The 25,326-nt window shown below is 45.7% G+C and overlaps 1 protein-coding gene across 1 annotated transcript in view; it reads left to right on the top strand.

Annotated features, from left to right (window-relative positions):
• RHOBTB1 (Rho related BTB domain containing 1) overlaps nucleotides 1-2,530 on the top strand; it is a 61,157-nt gene extending 58,627 nt beyond the window's left edge. The window contains 2 exon segments of the mRNA XM_021699699.1: nucleotides 1,375-1,480; nucleotides 2,026-2,530. Coding sequence (XP_021555374.1) covers nucleotides 1,375-1,480; nucleotides 2,026-2,195 — 276 coding nt within the window. The 3' untranslated portion in view covers nucleotides 2,196-2,530.
• The last annotated feature ends 22,796 nt before the right edge of the window (nucleotides 2,531-25,326 follow it).

The following is a 25,326-nucleotide window of genomic DNA, read 5'->3' as shown; positions in this document are numbered from 1 at the left end:
TCAAAATGGGTTGTCCATACTTGGAGTTTGAGGTCTCTCGAACCAGGTCCGGGGCACAGTTTATGACTTGTGCTCTCTCCAGTAAGTACTCCTCCTGGAGAAAAATGTAATGACCCAGCATTGCATGTAAGGCCAGTCTACTTGAGGTAGTGATTTGCAGTTGTGTCTCTTTGCTCTGGGTCCCCGCCCTGACGAGCCTCGGCAGGAAGAGTTTAGGCTGGAGCCTCCGGTACCATAGCTCATTCACGAGACCCTTGCCTTGTGGCATGCTGGGTTTATTTAACCATCAGCGTGTGGACAGGTGGCACCCGATCTGTTGCATTTTCCAACGTCCAGGATATAAACACCTCCGCCTGACCAATTTTAACAACGTGAAATTGCTGACCTCGGAGTAGGGAAGAAATGTGCACCATTGACGCTCTTGGGCAGATCCAAGCCAACTCCAGCTCACTGGTGCCCGAGTCTTACTTTCAGAAAGAAATCTGATCTCAAGAGAAGTTGGAAGCACCAGCAAAAATGGTCTATAATGTTGGGTTTGCAACTCTCAGAGTTTCTTGAGTTATTTTCTGGGGACATCAGCTTTTATATGGGCCTTTCGTTCATGGCAGAGATGTGGGCCCCCGAGGGAGCACCCTGTAGGGTTTCAGGGTTTCGCCTGATCAAAGAAATCTCAAGACCCACAAACTGAATGGATAGCCGAGGACACGGACAAAGTGTGGGGTGGGGGAGACTTGCCAAACTTGGGGAGGAATGGGGAGGTGACTGTGGCATTTTGAGCACCAAGTCTGTTTTGGTCACAGCTACCTCAGCTGCTCCCTCCCCCCGAGCATCTGCTCAGAAAGGAGTCGTTGTGGAGTGTCGGGTCCCTGCCACCCTGCCCACACCACCCGCTCTTCTTATGTAACCAAAGGACAGGTACACATTCCTCAGTCTCCTTTTTCAGATCTTTGGCCCCAGCAAGGCGAGCTCTGACCTGCGACACGGAGTGCTCCGTGGCTGAGGCTTCCTTAACCAGAGTCCATGTCGCTGCTTTGCTGCTGGCTGGCACCTTCCAGAGGCCACAGTCATGAGTCACTAGTGGGCCAGTGGCAGGGGAGGCTGGGTGGAGAGGGGTGCTTTCAGCTCCTGATCTGATACGGTGATCATTTTTGGTGCACCTGTCACAGAGGTAAGGAAGGGGTGTGCCAAGCGCTATATTGGGCTGGCGTCAGCACCATAGCCAAAGTCAAAACACTGTAGTCAAAACAAGAGGTTTGCCGAATCAGTCACGCGGGCCCTTTATCATCTCTGTCACCCCTACGGTGGCTGACGATTTCTCTGTGGCCCCACTTTAGAAAGTAGAGTCTGACCCCCTTTTTGGTCACTTCCCTGTAGTTCCACAACGCCCACCAGTTGGCCGCCTGGTGTTTGCACCACATCTGCACCAACTACAACAGCGTGTGTTCCAAGTTCCGCAAGGAGATCAAATCGAAATCCGCAGGTGAGAACACAGGTTCCCATCAGTCCGGTTCTCATCGGCTCTGACTGCAGCGTTGACCCTCTGTGCCCTTGAGCAGGTGTACAGGCCCCAGGCAGCTCCGGGGGAAGTCCTTGTGATTGGCTAGTGGTCACATGCCCGTGACACGACGCAAGGAATTGTGGGGCAGGAATCCTCTTTGAAGAACTTCATGCTTGGGAGATTTGCATGGAGCGGGATCCGGGGTTCCTTGCTGCAGAGCATGCAGAGGGGGTGGGCTCACCCTTGTCTAGGGAGGCATGCCGAGGAGCAAGCTTCCGCTCAGAAACCAAGTGGTCCTGGGTTCAGGTTCTCCGTGCCCACCTACTTCAGGCAAATGATTCTAACTCTCGAAACCTGAGTGTCCCAATCTGCAAATGGTCGTACCCCTGATCCCTAATCCCCACACACCGGGTTGTTGGGAGGATGTAGAAGGGAGCATATACGAGAAGCACGGGGCACAGGACCTAGAATATAGAAGCTCTCGACGAACACAGCGGGTCTCATCATCTGCACCTTTCCTTCACCAGACAACCAGGAATACTTTGAGCGGCACCGCTGGCCCCCTGTGTGGTATCTGAAGGAAGAAGACCACTACCAGCGCGTGAAAAGGGAACGCGAGAAGGAAGATATTGCACTAAATAAACATCACTCAAGACGAAAGTGGTGCTTCTGGAATTCGTCTCCAGCAGTTGCCTGAGGGGGAAGAGACAAAAATCAGTCATCTGACACACCACTTTTAAAAGCACTACTGTAAAATTAGTCTTATTATTAGAGATAAGTCGTAGTTCAGGTTTCAGGCACTGATCTTCCTCCACTGTTGTGCATTTATCTTTGTCGGGATCAAAGCACAAGCTCCCCATCAATGAGCCTGGACAAAAAAGGGAAGTTGATGCTCACTGCATTCCTTAAACTTATATGTATATTTTTTGTTAGAAGGCTTAATAAACTTTAGTCCGTTACTTTGTTTCTTTTTATACCAAGGAAAAAAAAATCCAGCTTTCATGTTTCAAAGTCCCAAATTAGAAAATATTTTTATATGGTCTCTTATATTTTGTTGAAATGAAAATACTATGTATTACTTTATTTTACAGGCCGCAAATTAACCATGAAGTCGCCCTGTGATGCTCTTGGCCCACATGACCACCAGGCACTATTGCATAATTAGAGGGTTATCCTTTGGTTGTGAAGTACAGGGTTGGAACGAAATTCCCCCAAGTGCAAGTTAGAGAGTGTTTAATCTTTGTTCTGCCGAATAACAGTGGTATAATTACCAAGTCAACTCCAAGAATGTGTATTTACAATATTTGCCATGTAAATGCTAGTAATTATATGGTTGTATGTGCCATGTAAAATACAGTGATACCAAGTCTTCTGTTGTTTAAAATGTCCAGATTCAAAAGGATAATCTTTATAATCATTAGAAGGGCTTATTCAATCCCAGCATTATCCAGGGCAAACCCACCGGTGGACCTGAACCCAAGAGATACCGTAAGAGCATTGGTGTTTGGGTGGCTGTGTGAGGGTTTGTGTCTCTCCGTGTTCCTCGATCTTGCCATGCTTCTGCGTGCAGATTCTTCAAAGACTTGAACTGAGATGGGCAAGGGAAGGGATCCCCAGCCTTTGTCCCATCATCTGCAGGCTCGTCACATCTCACCCACGGAAACAGGCTTCCTCAGGTCTCTCACCTGCAGCCAACTTCACTTTGTAAGACACGCATTTTTAACTCTTCCCAGGGAAAATTCAGGCCGCTGTAGGAGTAGGCTGAGGCAGACCGCCCACCCCTGCTGAAGGTCAGCAGGGCCTGTGAAGGCGCAAAGCTGGAGGCTGGGTCGTCTGGGGTCCCTGCATTCTCCAACGCAGACAGGAATCTTATTCCAAGAGTCTAGGAAATGGTGCTATTGTGAATTAGTCCTGACCCTTTGTCATTCTGAGTTTTCAGTGTTAAAACAGAAAGTATTGAGCAGGGGAGCTTTGGAGAGGCAGTCAGTCCTTGCTTCTCTGTACATTAAAATGTTACAGCACTCATACAGAGCATTTTAAGGCCCCAGCGCCATACCTGCCGTGGGATGTTGCATGGCGGCGGCGGGGGCTTATTTTGTCGGGAGGTCAACTTACTGATGCTAAAGGCTGTTGATTTTTTTTCCTAGCTTTCGGAAGTTGGAAAAGAGACAGTTGAGTCCAAACCCCAATGTTGACAACCATATGCATTTGAAAATCTACCCAGATTACAGATGGACATTTATTACTGGCGGTGGATACACACCAGATCCAAGAGTTTGGAGAGGCCCAGGAATGCCTCACCCTCTCATGACAAAGGAGAGGGCAGTAGAGTAGAAATGGATGGTTGTAAATGCATCTACTTTAAGTTTTGGTCAATAGGGTTGTAAATCATTAGCAGAGGGAGAAAGGAGACAAAATGAGAGGATAAATGTCAAGACTCAGGAAGAATTGACATATATCCCATCATAAAATGGTAGAAGTTGAGTTTTTAGTGAGTGGTCAGAGTTGAATTTATACAACCAAAGTTCCCATGTGATTGTAATCTTGCCAAAACATAATGGACATATAAATGAACCTGGGGTATAAGCAATAATATCCACTAGTGTTTGTTATCAGCTACTGTAACCAAGTGGCTGGTTCATTTGGTTGATGCTGATTATGGCCTTTAACCATGGTGGTTTGTTTCGTGTTTTTTATTTCACAAAAAGCCAATAAAATTGTTTAGCTATAAAATGCCTCCTTTTTTTTTTTTTTTAAGGACTACCAAAATATCATGTGTGTGACTTAAATAGCTTTTTCTGAAAACTATCAAAACCGTAAAGGTGCTGGGTCATGGGGGCTATGTATGCTTCCATAACAAGGCAGCTTCAATGACTGTCATCTCTGTTTTCGGTTCGGCCAGCAGAGTTTCCAGTGCCACCATATACAGGAGGGATCTGGCTTTTTGCTCTTGGATAATACAGTTATGTCACTACATATGGTAGAACATTGGAAAAAACAGAAATGGTGTCTGTAGCTTAAAGGACTTCTTATAATCTTGGTTTTGGACAATTCTGCCAGCAATGAAGTGAAAGGTTGCATCGTGGGCTCACGAAGTCAACCTTTTCTTTAGAAGCAGATCTAAGAAGGATTTTGGGAAAATCTGCAAACAATTTCTGAACTGCTAGGTAGCATACTGTTTACCCAAACTCAGGGGGAAGAAAGGTCTCCAAGCAGATCTCACCTGGGCACTCCTCTGAGTGGCATAGTCCCTATAACTCCATGGAACGGGGTTGACAACTATACAAAATAACAGCAGAGAGAAAAGACCGTGTGAGATTTCCAACACCTTCCCACACCTTTCAGAGGTGGGTGGTCCAGATCATGGCACCGCTTACATAATGCATACCGGTGGAGTCTTACCTATAGCAAGCACTGGTCTAAATTTCTCCCAGAGCAATGCCTGGCAAATCATCAAAGATTTCAATAACCCTGCACTGGCATTATAGGAACCTTAAATCCTACTGGTATCAAGGTAACTCAAGTATTTTCTTTATGGACACTCAAAAACAAGACTCCAATGTTTCTAAGAAATTTTTTCACACTTGCTTCCATTGTATGGTATATCAGTTGAATTTCATCACTGTGACATTCACTTCTACTAGTCAGAGGAAAAAATGAAATGAATCCTGAGTTTGGAAACTTATTTTATGAGCGCAGCATTTCGGAAATGAATGCTCTTCTGCAAACTAAAGATTTACCAGGCTTTTTCTTAAATTGGGTATTTCTTTAATCAAATACCCTAATTGGATACAAGTGGACAAGTAGCAATAACTCCTCTTTTCTAATAGAATGTGACCAGTGCATAAAAAATATAGAGTCAAAAGTTAGCCAAGGAGAATGTGTTTGGGTTAGATTGTGTGTAAGTAAGGAAGAAGCAGTGCAACAAAGAGGGGGGGGAAAAAAGCTAAGGACAACTTAAAAAAAGAAAGAAAAAAACCAGAAAGATGACTGACGAAAGCTATAGAGGTTGCACTAAGCATTCTGAGATACAGATGTCGTCTCTTTCTTCCAAAGGCTAAGTTCTGACATAACTCCATCTCTCATGACTTAATTTATTTTCAGAGGAAGACTTTGCTCTCTTGAATTTCCAATTAGAAGGCAGGCAATGTAGGGGCCCCTAGGTGGCTCAGTTAGTTAAGTGTCCAACTCCTGATTTTGGCTCAGGTCTTGATCTCAAGGTCGTGAGTTCAAGCCCCGCATAGGGCTCCCAGCGTGGAGCCTACGTTAAAAAAAAAAAAAAAAAAAAAAAAAAGGGGCAGGTGATGTATGCAGCAGGAAAAGGCACTGTGACCTGGAAAGGCAACGCTTCTGGAAAAGCTGTGCTGATTCCCTCTGGCTGGATTTGAAAATTCTCTCGTGCCGATAGCACCTTTAAATGGGGTGTTTTCACTTAAGCAACGCAGATGCATGTTTTTTCTCTGGGCTCCTGTGCAGGTGCCTCACCAGTTAGTTATCATTAGACTATAGTGTACAAAATATGGAAATAATTTAGGAGCAGTAACTCTTGGGTGGAAACACAGACATGAAAGTGGTAGAAACAATGGTGAGAGACATGAAGTGACTTGTCAGCCATCACTCCTGTTGCTTACTAAAATTTCTAGGAATACAACATCTTGGTCACTCGATATCCAGCAAAATGCAGATGTAATGAGGGGTACCCAAATGTGGCCCCATGGAAGGAGTATTTGAATTCTTTGAGTCTGAATACATTCTCAATCCCAAAGACCAGAACTGTTCGATTCTTCAGGCAATCAATGAGGAAAGAACTTGATTCACTTCTCTCTGCTTGGACACCCACTCTGAAAATAAATAAAGGAAACCTCATTTAAAATGGAGTTGGGATGAATGGATAAAGAAGATGTGATACACACACACACACACACACACATACGTATACACAATGGAATATTACTCAGCCATCAAAAAATGAAATCTTGCCATTTGCAACCACGCAGATGGAACTAGAGGGTATTATGCTAAGTGAAATAAGTCAATCAGAGAAAGACAATTACATGATTTCACTCATATGTGGAATTTAAGAAACAAAACAGAGGAGCATAGAGAAAGGGAGGGAAAAATAAAACAAGACGTAATCAGAGAGGGAGACAAACTATAAGAGACAAGAGACTCTTAACCATAGGAAACAAACTGAGGAATGATGGAGGGGAAAGGGTGGGGGGATGGGGTTAACTGGGTGATAGACATTAAGGAAGGCACTTGATGGAATGAGCACTGGGTGTTGTATGCAACTGATGAATCACTGAACTCTACCTCTGAAACTAATAATAAAAAATAAATAAATAAATAAATAAAAATAAAAAATAAAATGGAATCAGGGAGGCAGGGGGTGCAGCCTCCATAAACAACAGAAAGAATTATCTTGACAGAAGGACATTTTTAACATAGGAATTTCATCTCCCCCTTTTAAGAAAAACAAGGAAGATCCCTCTCTGCCCCAGCAACAATGCACTAACCTCCCACCTGTAGCCAATGAGAAACCACCACAACCTTAAATTCATGTTCTTCTCCAGTGAATTGTTGTTTAAAACAAAGCTCTTCAGGGACACCTGGGTGATGCAGTTGGTTGAGCATCCCACTCTTGGTTTTAGCTCAGGTCCTGATCTCAGGGTCATGAGATCAAGCCCTAAGTTGGGCTCTGTGCTCAGTGCGGAGTCTACTTGAGATTCTCTCTCCTTCTCCCTCTGCCCTTCCCACTTGTGTGCCCTCTCTCTCTCTCCCCCAAAATAAATAAATCTTTTAATAAATGAACAAATAAAACAACGCTCTTCAATTTCCTCCTAAAACCTAATAAAAGATGACCTTTCCTTGGTCTCTTCCGGCTTGCCTATGGTTCCTCATAGCTTGCATGTGCTGAACTGCAACTCTGCTATTCCTGAATAAACTCATTTTGCTAATAACATCACTGGCTATTTTATTTTTAAGGTTGACACAACCAAAGTTTGGGCATCTTTTTTTATTCCCTCCCAAATTAATACAAAGAAACATCCCTTTGATTTGATGATTCATGGTAGTTCCGGTTAGAGTGGGTATTTACCCAGGGGCTGTTCAGCTTAAATTTTTGTTGTTGTTGTTGTTAAGCTTAACTTTTGTGTGAAAAGATCCACAACCTCTCTAAGCTTTGGTCATCTAAAACACAGGAATGGCTTGCACTGAGTTTTTGGTGCAGATTAAATGAGACGATTTAAGTAAAACACTTGGCATAGCGCCTGGCGTATAGTAAGCACTCAGTATATGAACCTGAGACCATCGAGGTAAGAAATCTGAGAGAGGATAACACTGTGTGTTACAGCATAGAACAATGTGGGCTTTTCCTCATTCCTCTTAAAACAAGTGCCCACCTTGCTGCTTAATGCTTCATGACAGTGATTTAAAAGCTAGAAAATAAGAATAAAACAAACAAAAATTTAAAAATAAGAGCCATGGGAAAGTGAAAGAAAAAAACAAGCTGGAGCGAAAAGGCAGGTGGTGGGGATACAGACAAGGGTGCGGCACTTTTCAAGAGGCTTCCCCCTCCGTGGGGCACCCGATCTCTATGGAATAAGAGGGGCACCACTCCAAGGCCAAACTTGGCTGAGCCTCTGATTCATTTGGAGCACTTTCTTTTTCATTCCTCCCAGTCACTTTTTTTCTTATTTTTGGATGTAAAGATTTCTAGTTAACCAGGCTCCTCAAGGTCCCTGAGGGCTTAAGCATTATCAGCTTCAGTCCCTCCTTCTTCCATAATATCCAGTCCCAGAACATGTTCAATATATGTCTTTACATGTGTGGCTCTCCCCTATATACAGTGTTGTTTCAGGCATGTGATCATTACATAATACATTTCATTGATCTGCACACTGTAGCCCCAGAACCCTGTGCATCCAGTCCTGTGCTTCCTGGGGCTGCATCCACATCTCATCTCCAATCCCACTGCTGATGAGAACACTAGTCACTTCTCACTCCTTGGCACTGCCAACGAACCCCCTTGCACACACCCTGGGGCGAGATCTAAAAAAAAAAAAGATTCTAGGGCTCACTCCAGATAGATGGAATCAAAGCCTCTGAGCTGATGGACATGTATGGGAACTCATCGGTGAGTGGACCGAGTGATGAAAATCCTTCCCTGCACTCAGTTGATACGATTCTAGAGAAATCAGGACTCAAAAAATGAAAAGGTTCTGACCCAGCCCAGAGCCTGGCTGTCTATCCTCTGGCCCATCAGAAGAGAAACTGGGGCTTAACTCCCTGCCACCTGAGGGGCTTTACAAGGCTCTCCCGATGGTGGAAGTTGTTGCCTACTGGGATGAGATCATCAGTCCCCTCTTGCTCTGGCAGTTTGTGTCACGTGACCCTCATGAAGGGCAAGGAGACAAGATGGCTTCTCAAGAGCCCTTTGAACACCAACATTCCCGATGTTCTGCCTTTAAAGAATCCCTAGTGAGCTTGCATGCACACTGAAGGTTGCCTTCTAATTTTATGTCACATGAAGTCTAAAGAAAGAGTAATGTGCCAGTACAAATTCGGTAGATTGTTCAAACTGTTCTGGGAGACTTTCAGATTCTTTATGACTTGAATTTTCTGGAATCTATCGACTTGAATATGAAACTTCCCTTTTTCCTAGTTTCCCCACCCTGGGTGGTAAATCAAGAGCAACACCTCTTAATTCATCAGATGGAGAGTGTTCAAACCACTGTGATTTCTCCCCCAGCCCTGCCCCCACTGGGATGTGGGGACTTCACTGTCACCACCGCAAAAATAGCCTTTTACTCTACAGATTGCAGAGATTTCTTTAAAAATAAGTAGTCATAGCTAATGGCCAAATATTTGACATTTTCAACTCTTAGAGAAATGGGCTTAGCAATCTTTAATGATAATAATAATAATTTGGACTGTCTCCCCAGCAAATTCTGTACTGCTAGTTACCCTTGCTCTCATTTTGCTTACATTTGTGTAGACAGCCTGGGTGGTGAGGCCTTGGTGTGTTAGGATAACCTTTCACATGCTCTTTCAATCTTCTTCAAGTGTTTCATCATAATGCCATCACTTGAATTGATGTTCCAAGCCTTGGCACCAATCCACCAGAGTCCAAAAAACTGCTGTGAGAGCCATAATAATAATAATTCACATTTTTGTATATATATTATGGCCAACCACTATGATAAGTGCTTTACATACATTTGTCTCATTTAATTCTCACATTACCTTATGGGGACGGTAATGCGTTCCCCAGAAGCAGACCCTGAGATGAAGATTCACATTCAAGTGATTCACTTAGGAAGTGCCCTTAGGTGAGACCAACAAGAGAAAAGAAGGAAGGAGGGAACTACAAAGCCAAGCAGGGACAATTTCAGGTAGTCCCACCCTTAGCCTGATCCTAAGGCATGCTTGGAGTATAAACTACCCCTCGGGGTTGGCTTCCTTATTCCTGCAATGGTGGTCCAAGGCTAAGTGCCCTGGGCAAGGGAGAGGCAGGGGGTAAGTATAAACCCCTGGCAATTTAAGGCTATCAGCCATTGGAGAATTGAGGGATGTAGCTCCAGAAGCCTGCAGGAAATCCTCCCATGAGAGTCACAGGTGTGGGTTGTTAAAGGTAAGTAGAAGAACACAGAAGTCGTGGAGGGACACTCAGAAAAGTAAGAAGGACTCAAGGGCATCGGGGAGGAGAACAGACTCATCTGCCCGCCAACCTCTATGTTGAAATTCTGAAAAACCATTTGGACAATTTAATGGGCACACTGATGGAAGTTTCATATGCTGGGGAGTAAATATGGATGAAAAGCTTTGCATCCTCTTTCTTCTGTGTCAGAAAGCTACTGAAATCATTTTGAAGACCACCAGTAGATAAATCCATCTGGATTAGCTTGCCAAAATTAGAGAATCTCAAACATAATCATCCTCCCCAAAATGTACACAAGAACTTATTTGAAAGGACGTCATTGATTTTCCCTACATTGTGCAAAACAAATTTAATAATTATTTACTTGAACCTAAACAAATATCTGCCACACAGCATTTATAGACTCCAGCAATTCTGGAAAAGGCCCAGGATGGCAATTCTGATTCTCCCTCGATATCACGATCTTCTCTTCTCCCCACCTCCAAAGATTCAGTCCAGGAGAAATGATCACAGACTAGAGATTTAAGGTAGACTTTTACAATTTTTATATCAATATGAACTGCTTGATTTTCATGGCATTCACTGCCTGATTTTTATTGAGCCTACCATAGGACCTGAGGTAAAGTCGTCACCTACAGCCTAACCATTGGCATCTAGACCTGACTCCGAAGTTTAACAGAGCATTCCTCCAAATGCCCACATGCTAGGCAACCCTTCCTGCTGCAGCCATAGGGCAGTGTCTCCCCCTGGATCATTGTTCTGGTTTTATTCCAACATTCTGCGGGGAAGAAAATGGTTTTATTGATCCATATATCTTCTTACAACTTACCGGGGTAGATGTATGGGAGGGGTAAATATCTGAGCTCATCCCATTGGCATACCTTTTTGTTTTCTTTTTTTTTTTTTTACCTTTTTATTTTCTGTTCATAGTTTGGGTTGTTTCTGATGGACAGATGTATTGGTAACAGGAGTGGATGATGTCTCTATGTGTGATGGTAATTTTTGTTGAAACTAGCTCTTTCCAAAAAAATGGTATTCATCCTCAGTTTCAATGAGGATGTTCTTATGCATGTCCTGAAGCAAAAATGATTGCATTCATAACCAATTAGGACATATCTCTCCTGTCTTAAAAACACTTGGCATGAGTGAGGCCCTCAGATGACAGCCATGAAAACATGCTTCTATTGAGAATGTCTTGACCCAAAATCCACCCAGAAAGTCAGGGCCTTCCAGGTTGAGGATTATTGCAGATCTCATTTCTCCTAAAACAGATCACCCATTCCCAGCAAAATCTGTAAACAGGGTCCCTTTGATCTTCAAGTCTGAAGGAATGCATTCCAGCTGTCACTTTTCCACCCCCCTTCTCACTTACCCCAAGCCTGATCCCTGCTTCTAGGCCTGGCCCTGTATAAATTCCATTTGCCCCACATCATACCCAAAGCAAGCAGATGATGCAAATGAAGGTCTGGATGCTTTGTGGTAGGTTAGGTGAAAAAGTCGACTTTTCAAGTCCTACAAAGGTTCATATTGAACACCTTGTAACCCCAAATCTCTGGCATCAGAACTGACGTTTTCATCTATCATACTTGTGGGGAAGTATCTTCCTTTCATTCAGTCTTCAAAATTCTTGTACTGCTATGGTGCAAAGTATTTATCTCTTATCTTGGGAAGCCTCATGGATCATATGCTGATTTAGTCTTCCTCCTACCTTGGTAAAGGGTTGATCTGATGATTATTACAAATCATTCCAATTAATCTAGGACTTTTTGAACTACTATGTGCTAAAAATAGTATGTGACTCACTCTATGGCCCCAGAGAGTATCTAGTGTCTGGTTGGACACGCCCAAATAACAACAATAAAATAATAAATGAACATGTCAAAATTAATGCTATAGATCAGGTATAGAAAATAGGCTTAATGTCATCTGCTAATTCAGATCAGTAAAATGAATGATTGTGCTGTGACGTATTCTGAGGCACAATCCAGGCTCCAGGGCAGAGAGTGCTGGGGCTGCTTACCAGTGTCTGACATGACTCTGGGAGAATGAACTAGTGGTAATCATCAAGCCTTATTTATTCCACAAACATTTATTGCACAGATCTAATAAATTGTCTAAGTACCAATATCCCTACGTTCCTCTGTGGGAGGCCTGCAGTGGAAACCAACAAACATGTATTTTTACCAGATAAATGCTATGAAGGAAAAAAAGAAGAGGATAGAAAATAATCAATAACAACATTTTAGGGTAAAATGGGTGAAGGTGGTCAACAGATACAAACTTCCGGCTATAAAAGAAGTAAGTCCTGGGGATGCTGTGTACAGCATGGTGACTAGCATTAATAATACTGTATTGTACTCAATGGAATATTACTCAGCCATCAAAAAGAATGAAATCTTGCCATTTGCGATGATGTGGATGGAGCTAGAGAGTATTATGCTAAGCGAAATAAGTCAGTTGGAGAAAGACAAATACCATATGTGAAATTTAAGAACCAGACAAAAACAAGCAAAGGGGAAAAACTGAGAGAGAGAGACAAACCAAGGAACAGACTCTTAACTATAGACAACAAACTGATGGTTACCAGAGGGGAGGTGGGGGGTGGGGTTGGGTGAAATGGGTGATGGGAACTGAGGAGGGCACTTGTGATGAACACCGGGTGTTGTATGGAAGTGTTGAATCACTATGTTGTACACCTGAAACTAATATAATACTGTAGGTTAACTATACTGGAATTTTAAATTAAATTTTAAAAAGTAAAACTAATAATAATAGTGTATTGTATATTTTAAAGTTGCCAAGATAGTAGATCTTAAAAGTTTTCAATGCAAGAAAAAAGTTTTGTAACTATGTGTGGTGATGGATGTTAACTAGATTCGTTGAGGTGATCATTCAGCAATACATACAAATATTGAATCACTATGTTATACCCCCAAAACTAATATAATGTTATATGTCAATTGTATCTCAATTTGTTAAAAAATACCATTTTAGACAAAGGTGGTCAGGGAAGTGCTCTCCAAGGAGGTATTATTTAAGCAGAGACTTGAACTAAGTGACTCAGAAATTTGGAAAGAACATGGCTTCACAATGTTTGGAGCATCAGCTACGACCAGGAAGCCAGGAGTAACTAAACAGCTAGGGGTGGAATCATCTGGAGGCAGCTACATTCACATATGGGTGGTTAATGCTGGCACTTGACTAAGACCTCAGCAGGGGTGTTGACTAGGACGCCTACGGGGGGTTTCTTCCACGGCGTCTCTCTGCCTGGGCTTGTTTGGGCTTTCTCACAGGATGGCAGCTGGGTTCCAAGAGTGAGTGTCCCCCGAGAAGAAGGGAGAAGTACATGGCATATTTTTTTATTTAGCCTCGGGAGTCATGTGGTGTCTCTTCTACTATACTCTATTGTTTGAGGCAGTCAAAAGGTCTATGGAAGTTCCAGGGAAGAGAGCACACACTCCAGCACCCAATGGGAGGAGTGTCATGGTCAACGTGTAAGAGCAACCTGTGGGATGGGAGATACTGTTGCTGCCATCTGCCACAACATCCAAGAGTGAGAGCTGGATGGTTTTCCACACCTGCCATTTGACTGGAGGGAGAAAGAGGAGACAGAGAGGTGATGAAGCATACTCTACGCCCAAAGGGGGAAAAGGGAGTTTTCAGAGCAAGGAGGAAAAGCTCTGTCACCACTTACTTTATTGTTTGACATCTTTCACATGCCAAACTACTGCCAGAGCTGCTCTCTGAACTTTCCTGCCTGACTCCTACATGAACCCATGTTCATGGAACCAACAGGAACTCTCTCCACCTCACCCAAGCTCATCATGATGGCTACCTTGCCAAGAGGCGCAGCCTCCCCGCAAGGCCAGCTATTTTCCTGTTGGATCTCCCAGGCAAGAAACAACCTCTTTAAAGGCATGCTCTCTCATTCTCCTCACACAGACTCTCCAGAGAAGGTCTGAACTTTAATGGCCTTTGGTTCAGTGCAAGTTCAAAAAGCAAATATTTCTTCACAAACAACAACAGCAGCAACAACAATCTTCTTTTTCAGTGGAGAACCCAGAGCACCTAAAAGTCAACATGAAACACCACGGGGTGGTGCCAGGGTATCTTGAGTTTTTAAAACTCCCTGGATGGTTGTAATGTGCTCTTTCCTAACTCCCTTCCTGACCACTCCTGCCACTCCTCCCCTGGCCTACTGCGCTCACCCCACACATCTTCTTGGCGTGCCTTTAGTAGGCCAAGTGTGTTCTTGAGCTATGGTCTTTGCACCTGCTTTTCCCTTCGCCATCAGCTCTTCTATCCCCAGTGACCTGCCTGACTCACCCCTCAATTCCAGAACCTGCAGCAGGACCATGGAGCTTCCAGAAGCAGCTCTGTCTCCCACCACATGGGCGTCTTTGAGTTTCTCTCCATGTGTGTAACCATCTTCAAGGCCCTGGCAGGACCATCCCAGCTTCAGCTGGAGAAGTCAGCCTTGAAGTCCTGCAATTATACCACCACTGCTCGCTTGCTGTTTTATCATCAGAGCAAAGAAGCAGCGACTCGGCCTCTTCCTTGCCTCCTTCTCTGCAAACAGCCCTTTGATGGTTCCTAGGAAGACTCGTTGTTGTACCTTCGGTCAAACCCTCGGGCCTGGCTGCAACCCCAACCAGCCTGGGGCCACTTCTCTCTGATTCGAAGGGGGCCGGGTGCCTCTGTCAGAAGCAGGAGCTGCGGGGGTACCAGTGAGGAGCCCCAGGGCAGCAGGGGGAGCCGCAGGAGGGGAGTGCCAGTGAGGAGAAGGGGCTCCCTTCCCCCAGGGTAGCCTGTCCAAAAATAGGTGTCCTGTGTCTTTTCGTCAAAATCACCAACTCATAGGTATTCTTGGGCATCTGGCATTATCAAGTTCCAGATGTTCGACTTGCTTGCACAAACTTTCAACAGGAACTGATATCCAGACCATTCAAGGGGAATGGAAGCGAGGCAGGCTGTGTCTGAGCCAGGAGCTGGAAAGGATATTCATCCGACAGGTTTCCTGGAACCGTCCCACGGCCAGACTCGCAAATACCTGGAGCCCAAACTCTTCGCAATGGTTTAATGGTCATCTTCATCACCACAGGCACAACCATTTTAGAAGGGAACCCTCAGCTCCTGTCCCTGTTTGAGCAGCATTTTCACATCCCTCTCCATGACGGTGGGGCAACACTTCCTGAGCTCCTCGCTACCCCCTGTTTGCTCCTCCCCTACAGCAGTGACCACATGGTTGACGGGAGACTGACGCTCACCAGACAGGGTTGCTCAGGCTGGTTCATCCTTGCCTCGAGGAAGTGCAGGAAGGGCCAGGACTCTTATATTCCCTGCTAAACAGAGAGAACCTCTGGGTCAGGAGGCCGCCATTTTCTCAGGGGCCTGCCTTCCTTCCTCTGCCAGCCGCAGACAAGTGAGTAGATCCCGAGCCCACCGTGCCACCTGTGTGCCCACTGACAGGGGATAAGGCATGGATCTAAGAAAAAGAAGGCCCTCAGTCGGTCCAAGGCCTTAGACAAGGTCTCCAATCCAACTTCACCGGGAAACCCTGAAATTCAGGATTACTGGGCAGCTGACCCCACTAATAGAGCTGAGACCGTGATCACCTTTTGGCTGCTTTACCTTTTCTCTGCTGGTTAGAACCTGGCTGCAGGGAGACATGACTGTATGACCTCCCCAAGCACACAGCTACTACCTTCTCTTCTTTCCATTCGCTGAGAGCATGGTGCTGCCGCTAACCCTGTTTCAAGGCGAAGAGATGGGGGCTCAGGGAGGAGATGTCACTTACCCGAGGTCACAAAGTCAGTAAGTAGGTGTCAGGAGTAGGACCCCAGTCTGTCTGATTCCTAAATCTACTCTGCAGTGCTCTGCCTTACAGCTTCCCATTTGTTTTACAAACGAGAATGCAGACCCAGAGAGGCTAAAAAGAGCTTCCTGAGCTTCTAGAGTGTCTATACTCGGTGCCAGAGCAGGGACTCTACCTCACTTCAGTTCTCCTTCACTCATTCCACGGGCACCCTCCATTGGCTTGTTTACTGGATTTAGACAAATTTATTCTAAAGTTCTTAAAGATAGATAGCAATGGCCCTTGTGTACCCCTCCAAAAAATTCATAAGGTGAAACCTACCCCCCACCATGGGATGGCATTGGGAGGTGAGGCCTTTAGGAGGCCATGAGGTCATGAGGGTGGAGCCCCGTGAATGGGATCAGTGCCCCGCTAGAAGAGACCCCAGAGCGTTCCCAACCGCCCTACCCCCCCCCGTCGCATGAGGACACAGAGCAGAGCCAGGAAGGGGTTCTCAGCAGGCAGCTGTCCATGAGCCAGGAAGGGGTTCTCAGCAGATGAACAATCTGCTGACACCTTGATCACAGACTTCCAGCCTCCACAACCATGAGAAACGAATTTCTGTTTCTAAGCCACCCTGTCTGTGGTATTTTTGTTATAGCAGCCCAAACGGACGAAAATACCATGAGAGCTCTAAAAACAGGAGAAAAAAAAAAGAGGAGATGAATAGCCTTATTGGATATTAAAATATCTAAGGGGCCTTCACAATTCACGTGGTTAATACCAGCCCAAAAACAGACAGAAGAGTGGCCCAGAATAGAAAGTACAGAAATAAACACACACAGAGTATGTTGACCCTGTGATTAAAGTTGTGCTTCACACGGGTGGGGAAGGGATGGAATTTTTAATAAATGGTGTTGAGACAATGGACAGCCATTTGAAAAAAAAGAAAAAAGAAAATGCATCTTTACCTCCACATCATTTGTAGCTTCACAGATCTCAGTGTAAAACAAAACAAATATAACCGGGGCGCCTGGGTGGCTCAGTCGTTAAGCGTCTGCCTTCGGCTCAGGTCATGATCCTGGGGTCCTGGGATCGAGCCCCTCATTGGGCTCCCTGCTCAGCAGGAAGCCTGCTTCTCCCTCTCCCACTCCCCCTGCTTGTGTTCCCTCTCTCGCTGTGTCTCTCTGTCAAATAAATAAATAAAATCTTTAAAAAAAAACAACAACAAATATAACCATAGAACTAATTCAAAACTGTGGGTGAATCTGATTCCAATCTTCAGGAAAGAAAAGAAACAATGTAGAGTTTCGATTATTTAAAAAATGAGAGATGTATTTGTGAGGCTCCTGAGGGCCAGAGGGTGTGACCTTCCCCAGCCCACATCGAGTTGGCGTAAGCTGCTGAGTCTTGGGCCAGGTTCTGTGGCCTTCCACACCCATCTGTCCATGCTGCCCCCCGTAATCTCGGGCGCCTCTGAGAACCCTCTGTTCTCTCTCCAGGCTTGTATCTGCAGACAGTCTCTCACACCTACAAAGCTAGCTTATCACTGTGTCCACAAAGCCAGGTGTCAGGTTCCAGGGTCCTGGGAATGAGATGTGCAAGTTCGCCCAAGTTTGCTTGTGCTCTTGAATATTGCACTTCCAAAGGCTCTGATGACAAACCACATTTCGCTAAACCATGTTTATCCATCTCCTGCCATTTAGTGTGATCTCCATTATTCCTGAACTCTTCCAATATCCCTAAGGTCAAAAGCTGCCAGAGGTGCAGAATTGACTTTGCAAAGTGCTTTGCATGGTATAAGATACACTCATTTATTTATCTGAGAGGATCCTACCCTGGGCTGGGCGTCAGGCTGGGCTAGGCAGTGCAGGGCATTGGGTTTCTGGGCCACATTGTCATGAAAACCATGGAGCTTTGAGATGAGGCCAGAGCCGGGGGAGTGGAGGGCATAGCAAACTGAGCCTTCCTCCCCAAGGGGCTCTCATTGCCTTTGCCTGTACTGGGTAATGAGACGCCAAAGGCTATTGCCAAATTCTACTCTGGCCAGCTTTCAGCTGTAGAAATATTCAAACAATATTCGTGTAAATGGATCCCATGTAGGAGGTTAAGCCTTCGAATAGGCATGCCTCGCTGGGCTCAACTTCCTCTGAATAAAAGGCACAGTGTGGGGGGAAGAAGACGGGCTTCGCAACCAGAGTTCAAACACCAGCCCTGCCACTAGAGAAGTGACCTCAACCCTCTCAACCTCTGTTTCCTCATTTCTAGAACAGGCTAGTGTGCAAATTAAGTGGTAAAACCATGGGAGTACCTACCTGCGGTGGGACGTGGCCCATATGAACGCCCCCAGTAATGGTAGTGCCCTCGATTACCAAGAATCTCTCACCAACCTCTTCTGAGCATTAACTAGGGCTTTCTCCATTGACTCAGCAAAGTAAATTGCTACTGAATTGCTGGCCCTCTTAGGAAGAATAAGAAGAGGCCCCTCTCCCAAAAATATCTGTGTCCAACTCCCCAGAAGGTATACATGTTACTCTTGCTGCAGAGGAGATTTTGTAGAAATGATAAAGTGAAGGACTGTTAGGAGGAGGAGGCAATCCCAAATTAACCAGGTGAGCCCACTGTAATCCCCGGGGTCCTTAGAGGTGAAAGCAAGGAGGTGAAAGTCCGAAAAGGAGAGGCAGAGATTGGAGTCGTGCCAGGCAGAGTGGCGGATGACAGGCTGCCAGCATTGAGGCTTGAGGAAGGGGTCATGAACCAAGAAATACAGGTAGCCCTCTAGAAAATGAAAAAGGCACAGAAATGAATTCTTTCCTTGAGCCTCTAGAAGGAACTCAGCCACGCTGACACCTTGATTTTCGCCTGGCGAAACCCATTTCAGATTCCTGACCTCCAGAACTATAACATAGTGAGTTTGTTTAGTTGTTTTAAAGCCACTACATTTGTTACAGTAGGAACAAGAAGTTAATACAGCCCTTAACCCTCTTCACCCTAAAAGACCTGCCAATCTCCTCCTCAAATTCTGGGGGATCCCCAGGATTGCCCAGCTTGGTTCTGGCCCTACCGAATAGCAGAGCCACCCAAGCCTGTCAGGATGGAGAGAGGACGTTGAGTCTGACTTGGGACAGAACCATGACAGGTAACATCGAGTGCCTAAGTACATTACATGGACTCATTCGTTCCATCTTCACCACGTGTCTATAAGGTAGATACTTCAAATGCCCCTTTCTCAGGTGGGAAACTGAGGCACAGAGACCGTAAGCAATTTACCCAAGGTGCATACCATTAGCAAGTGTCAGGATGCACATTCAAGCCAGGAAGCCTTATGCCAGAGTCTGAGCTTTAAACCACTTCTCTACACAGCTCAAGTTCCACACCCTGACAGTGAGCTGCGGGAAGGACCCTCTCAAGGGGCCTCTCTCCCAGGGACACAGCCCACAGGATGACTTGAAATTTAAAACAGCAGATTTCTCCCTCCCTCTGGAGGTTGAAGAGCAGTTGGAAAGAGGGTGGAAGCCAACCTCCTAACCCCATTTCTGAAATGCAATAGCTGTCAGAGCCCAGAAAGCTTTCCAAGATCCTCCGGAAGGACTATTCGAGTTAGAGTGCTCCCTCACATCCAAATCTCTCCCTTCCCACACCAGCCTTTGCTTTTTGCTGAGCCCCAGAAAGAGGCTCCAGTCCTGTCCAGGTGACCGGGCTGGTGTGGGGTCTCTATAGACCAGGGCGCCTGCCCCCCTCCTGGACACGGCAGGGTGGCCCCAACATCAGGCCGGAAGAGCGCAGGGATGTGGTGGATGGGTTATTAGAAGAGTTACTATTTGAGTGGCTCAGTTGGTTAAACGACTGCCTTCGGCTCAGGTCATGATCCTGGAGTCCCGGGATCGAGTCCCGCATTGGGCTCCCTGCTCAGCAGGGAGTCTGCTTCTCCCTCTGACCCTCCTGCCTCTCATGCTCTCTGTCTCTCATTCTCTCTCTCTCAAATAAATAAATAAAATCTTAAAAAAAAAAAAAAGTTACTATTTGAAAGGTGCTCAGAATGTTGCCGGGCCAAGAGTGAGACTGTGTAAGCATGTGCTTAATTTATTGAGTTTCCTTCCCTGGACAGAAGGCTGCTGGAGGAAGAGTTATATAAAGCAGTGCTTCTCAAACTTGAATACGCGAATATATCACCTGGGGATCTTGTTAACATGCAGACTCTAACTTAGAAGGTCTGAGATGGAGTCAACGATTATGGATTATGCGTTGTTAACAAGGGGATGCAGATACTTCTGGTCCTTGGACCAGACACTGAGTAGGGAGAGTGTAAGGCACAGATAACACAGAGCAGGAAGCTGATCTCACTACAGAAAGGGGCTTCAGGGCCCAGGGTGGACCCTGACCACAGCCAGAGGTCTGAACTCTCCAACCCTTCTCCCTTTCTGGACAAGCAGCTTTGGGCAGGGAGGCATTGCTCAGCCTGGCCAGGATGGTGGCAATGGGCCATTTCCATGGAAGGCTGGCCATGTCTCAAGCACGAAAGAGGCACTGAGCCAGGAAGCCAAGGAAGGAGTTGACCAGTAGAAGCTTAAACCCTTCAAAGCCTCCGCATCCCCTAACAGAATAAACACAGGGCTCCTTGGGATTCACACCCATGTCGGCACCACTCAAAATCCTGCTCTCCTTTCCACCACACCCATGGCTTAGACAGGCGGCCTCCCATGCGATCAAACACCTTCTATCACCAGGAAGTCCCTGCCGGCCTTTCGTGCTCCGACAAGGCGGTCAGCCGCACCCGCCTCGGTCCCACACAGCCCCGTTTGCGTCCCCTCGCTTCTCCAAGTGCGGTCTGTGGCTCCGCATCATTGGCATCACCAGGGAGCCCGTTAAAAATGTAGACTCTCGGGCCCCACCCAGACCGACTGGATCAGAGGCTGCTTTTTGACAAGGCCCCGGGCAATTTGCGCGCGCTTGGAGGTCTGAGAAGCACTGGCCTCAGCCACTTCTATTTCGGTGTTTGCCTCTGCGTTCACACTCAGCCCCCATCTCAACTTCCCTCTCCCAAGCGGGTCAGCATGACCTAGATACGAGTGTAAATTTAGCCTCGGCTCCGGCTCTCCTTGGTTACCTCTCTTCAGAAGCTTCCAGTCCAGTCCTCATCTTCCTCTATCGGGGCCAATTCTGCAACCCCACCCCTTAGTAAGCTAGCCCAGAATCTGTCAATAGCCTTTATTCAGGAATCTTTCTAATAATTCTTTTCTTTCTCAACAAGCAATCATTTGCCAAGGTTTACATTGTGTGCGGAGCCACTGCTCTGCTCAGACACGGCGGTGCTGGGCTTTCCACTCCTGCCCCCGAGATGGCCCAGACACAGGAGGAGTCGGCCTTGGTGGGACAAGAAGGGAGGCCACCACCAGGGGACAGCTCTGTGTAGAGCTCGTGTCCTTGCAGCATTCTGGACTGTAACAGGGAGAAGAACATCACCAAATTGCTAGTAGCTTTTCTTCCTCCTGAGGCCCCAGGTCACCCCAGGGCAGGTGGGCTCATTCCAAGGAGGCGATTTGACTAAGGAGCCCACTGAGGGTTCCTTTGAGGCCCCAAGGGCCTGAAGATACATTTCTAACTTCATCTGGAGTAATGAAGGATCCTGCCTGCTTGGCACTCCCCGTGAGAACAGCCTTCACAACTCCTCACCACGGTTTCTTTTTCTTTTTTTTAAAGATTTTATTTATTTATTTGACAGAGAGAGACACAGCGAGAGAGGGAACACAAGCAGGGGGAGTGGGAGAGAGAGAAGCAGGCTTCCCGTGGAGCAGGGAGCCCAATGCGGGGCTCGATCCCAGGACTCTGGGATCTTGACCCGAGCCGAAGGCAGACGCTTAACAACTGAGCCACCCAGGCGCCCCTCTCACCAGGTTTCTTAGTTTGCATTTGAGTTTTTAATGCAGGCTATCAATTTCTCCCAGAACATAAAAATACATGCAGACATTGTAATATAAATACAGATACTTTTATCAAAGCTGGTAAAAACTAGTTCACCAAACAGAGGTATCACAGATCATATGTGGGTCTGTGTCTTTCCTGTCTTAGTCCTGTAAATCTAATATATACTCCCTGATTTGGACTATTTTGGGGGAGGGTGTTGTTCCCCTTTTTGCCATTTTTAATTTTTGATACCCTTATCATGTGGTTTAATAAAGAGTTACTTAAATCTTTCATTTATTTATCAAACACTTATTGAGCACCAATTAAATGCCAGGTAATGGACCAGGTGGTAAGAAGGTAACAGTGAATCACTGAGGGCCCCACAGTCTTTTTTTTTTTTTTAATTTATTAATTTTTTTTGACAGATAGAGACATAGAGAGAGAGGGAACACAAGCAGGGGCAGAGGGAGAGGGGGAAGCAGGCCTCCCGCTGAGCAGGGAGCCCGACGCGGGGCTCGATCCCAGGACCCTGGGATCATGACCCGAGCTGAAGGCAGACGCTCAATGACTGAGCCACCCAGGCGCCCCGAGGGCCCAACAGTCTTGCAAAGGGAGAGGCAGGTGAAGAAATGCACAGTGTATGAAAAAGAATCCTCGGTCATGAATGGCAGGATTTCCCAGAGAATCCTTACTGTAGTCACAATTTCAGAAAGCTCTGAGTAACACATCCCCTCTAAGATAAAAACCGTTGTCACTTACATATATGTCTTGTCTTACGCCATCTCTGTGTTTATGGTGGCAATGTATTTTTGTGGTATTTTCCATATCCATCCCATTTTCAATAACAATATGTAGCTTCCCAAATGTCTTGAGAAGGCAACTCAAGAGATTTGCGGTTCCCATCACTACCCAAGTTCCCTATTCGTAGCACATTTTTTTCCAGTAGGTTCAGGACCGGTGCCAGAATGACAAGGATGAGATCCATCATTCTGGAGAGCAAGATCCATGAGGACTAGGGTGGGTGCATGAATTCCAGCCACATAGCCTGAGTTTGGAGTAGAACTCCAGATCCAGCATGGGATTGACATGCAAGTCAAGAGCCAGCAGCCCAATGCTATTAACTGGGCAAGTGGGGTATAGGTAAGGGGGGAGGTTCACCCCTGTGCTATAGGTCTCCAGGTCTGCACACCAAATCAGGGCTCCACCACTGCAACTATAAGGAGACAGCCCCCTGCAACCATATCTCCTATGTGGGTTAGGAGACACACGATCTTAGACATTTTGACACGGTTTCCTTATGGCTACGTTGGGCTAAGTCTACACACTCCCGATAGGGAGTGGAGAGATCATTTAACTTGTCCAGTGACAAGGGCTGATATTTGAACTCAAGTGAGTCATTCCTGTTGTCAGACTCCCAGAAGGGGGTGGCTCCGCAGACAGGAAACTATAAGTTAGACATTGAACCTTAAATGGGAGGGAAAATAATCATCTTGATAGTACGAGCAAAACTACGTGAGACATTGCTACATACCAAGCGCTATCCTAAGTACTGTACATGTACTTATTTAAAGCTCACACATTTGTGAGGTGGCACTCAGTACTTTTAGAGATGAAGAAACTGAGACCCAGAAAAGTGAAGCCAACGGTCACCAGCTAGTGGCAGAATCCATCCCTCAGGCTCTGAACCTGTACACCACACTCCTACCCTGGGGATTCTCAGCTCTTTCCACCACTTGGAGACTAGAATCTAAACTTCTAGGAGTCCCAGCATACATGAAAGGACCTCCAGATGGAGTGGGACAGATGGCTTCTGTCACTAGGAGGAGCTAAGCAGGAAGCAGAAAGTAAGCAAGCTATTTATCCTAACTTACTTCACCACATATTGCCAGGCCCGACTCCAGGCATGAGGAATCAGAATCTCTAGCGGTGGGGCCTGGGCATCCTTACTTTCATTCTCTCCAATGCTTCTGTTGCACCCAATCTATACAGCAGCATTTAGGGACCATATTAGCAGACGACATGCTATTCTGTGTATCTATTTCTCTTCATTTTCAAGCATGTCAGATAGTCTCAGAAAATTTGGGGATGATTTAGAGGCCAGGATAGAGGAAGCAACTAGTATGAATTCCTCCAAGGGGTAGATAAAACTCAAGGATATGATTTAAGGCTATCAGACCTACTTGCCTGGAACTTGAGAGGGCCAGAGTCTGAACTGACAGGGTCAGGTGGGTAATGTGGCCCCACACCACGGTCAGACTCCACTCTGCGTGAATGTTATTATGTAGGAGCAGTGAGCTCCATCTCTACTCAGCCATTTGTCTTATTACAGGCACCAAACCGATATAATTTCAAAGTTTTGCATAGTCTTAATTGGAATCACATCAATACCCAGTTTCTATCTAAGTATACTGGAATTATATATTTAACAAAATGGTCCCTGGAAAGAAGATAGGTTGATTAAACCTAACGTGTGAAATACTGTAGTAGAAGATCATTGTGTCTCATGGTAACATCTGTCAAGCCATTCTTCCATCTCCCAGCACATCTTAACCACCTATCATCAGTTGAATCATGTCCTCCCAAAAGATGTGGACATCCTAACCCCTCAATACCTATAAAGGTGATCTTATTTGGAAGTAGGGTGTTTGCAGATGATCAAGTTAGGGAGAGGTCATTAGGGTGGGCCTTAACCCAATATGACTGATGTCCTTGTGTAAAGGGGAACACAGCGACAGACACATACAGAAAGAATGCCATGTGAACATGAAGGCAGACAGCAGAATGATACGTCTACAAGCCAAGGAATGCCAAAGATCACCAGCTAACCACAAGAGGCTAGGAAAGAGGGGTGGTACACGTTCTCCCTCAGAGCCTTCAAAGGAAACCAAATCTGCTGACATCTTAAGGCACCCCCTCAGGGGTACTTTGCTACAACAGCCCTAGCAAATCAATACAGCATCACGTGACCCCAAGTTGATACCAACCAACTGGACAATTCATATAATGATGAACTTTTTAGCGAGACTAACTCCAAAGTGCACCCAGTTTTGAAAAGCAGATTTTAGAATCATCATATCCTCAATAAGAAAAGACATAGGAAGAAAGAGACGGATGGGAAGTAGCAGTCTCAAATTCTTCATGAGCTATTGGCTGTTGGCAGTTTGGAGATGAATATATGCAGAGAGAAAAACTCCAGGTAAAAGTATGAACCTTAAGGGAGGAAAAATAATATTCTCTTTACCCTTCTAAGGTCTTGGACGAGCCCCCTCTGTAATAAAAAGAAAGATTAACAGGAGAAAAACAAGCAGAAGTTTAATAACACGTACACCTCCTATGGATATGAGAGATACCCAGGAAAACTGCTGAACTCCCCAAAATGGCCCAAGCCACCACCTTAAAGACCATCTCCAGCTAAAGGTAAAAGAAAGATGTTTGGAAGAGGGGCAGGAAGGCCCAGTTATGTAGGAGGTT

This window comes from Neomonachus schauinslandi, chromosome 6, assembly GCF_002201575.2.
Source record: "Neomonachus schauinslandi chromosome 6, ASM220157v2, whole genome shotgun sequence".
In the NCBI taxonomy this organism is placed as follows: Eukaryota; Metazoa; Chordata; class Mammalia; order Carnivora; family Phocidae; genus Neomonachus; species Neomonachus schauinslandi.
The sequence above is the reverse complement of the archived record's forward strand: the minus strand, read 5'-3'. Positions and strand labels throughout refer to the sequence as shown.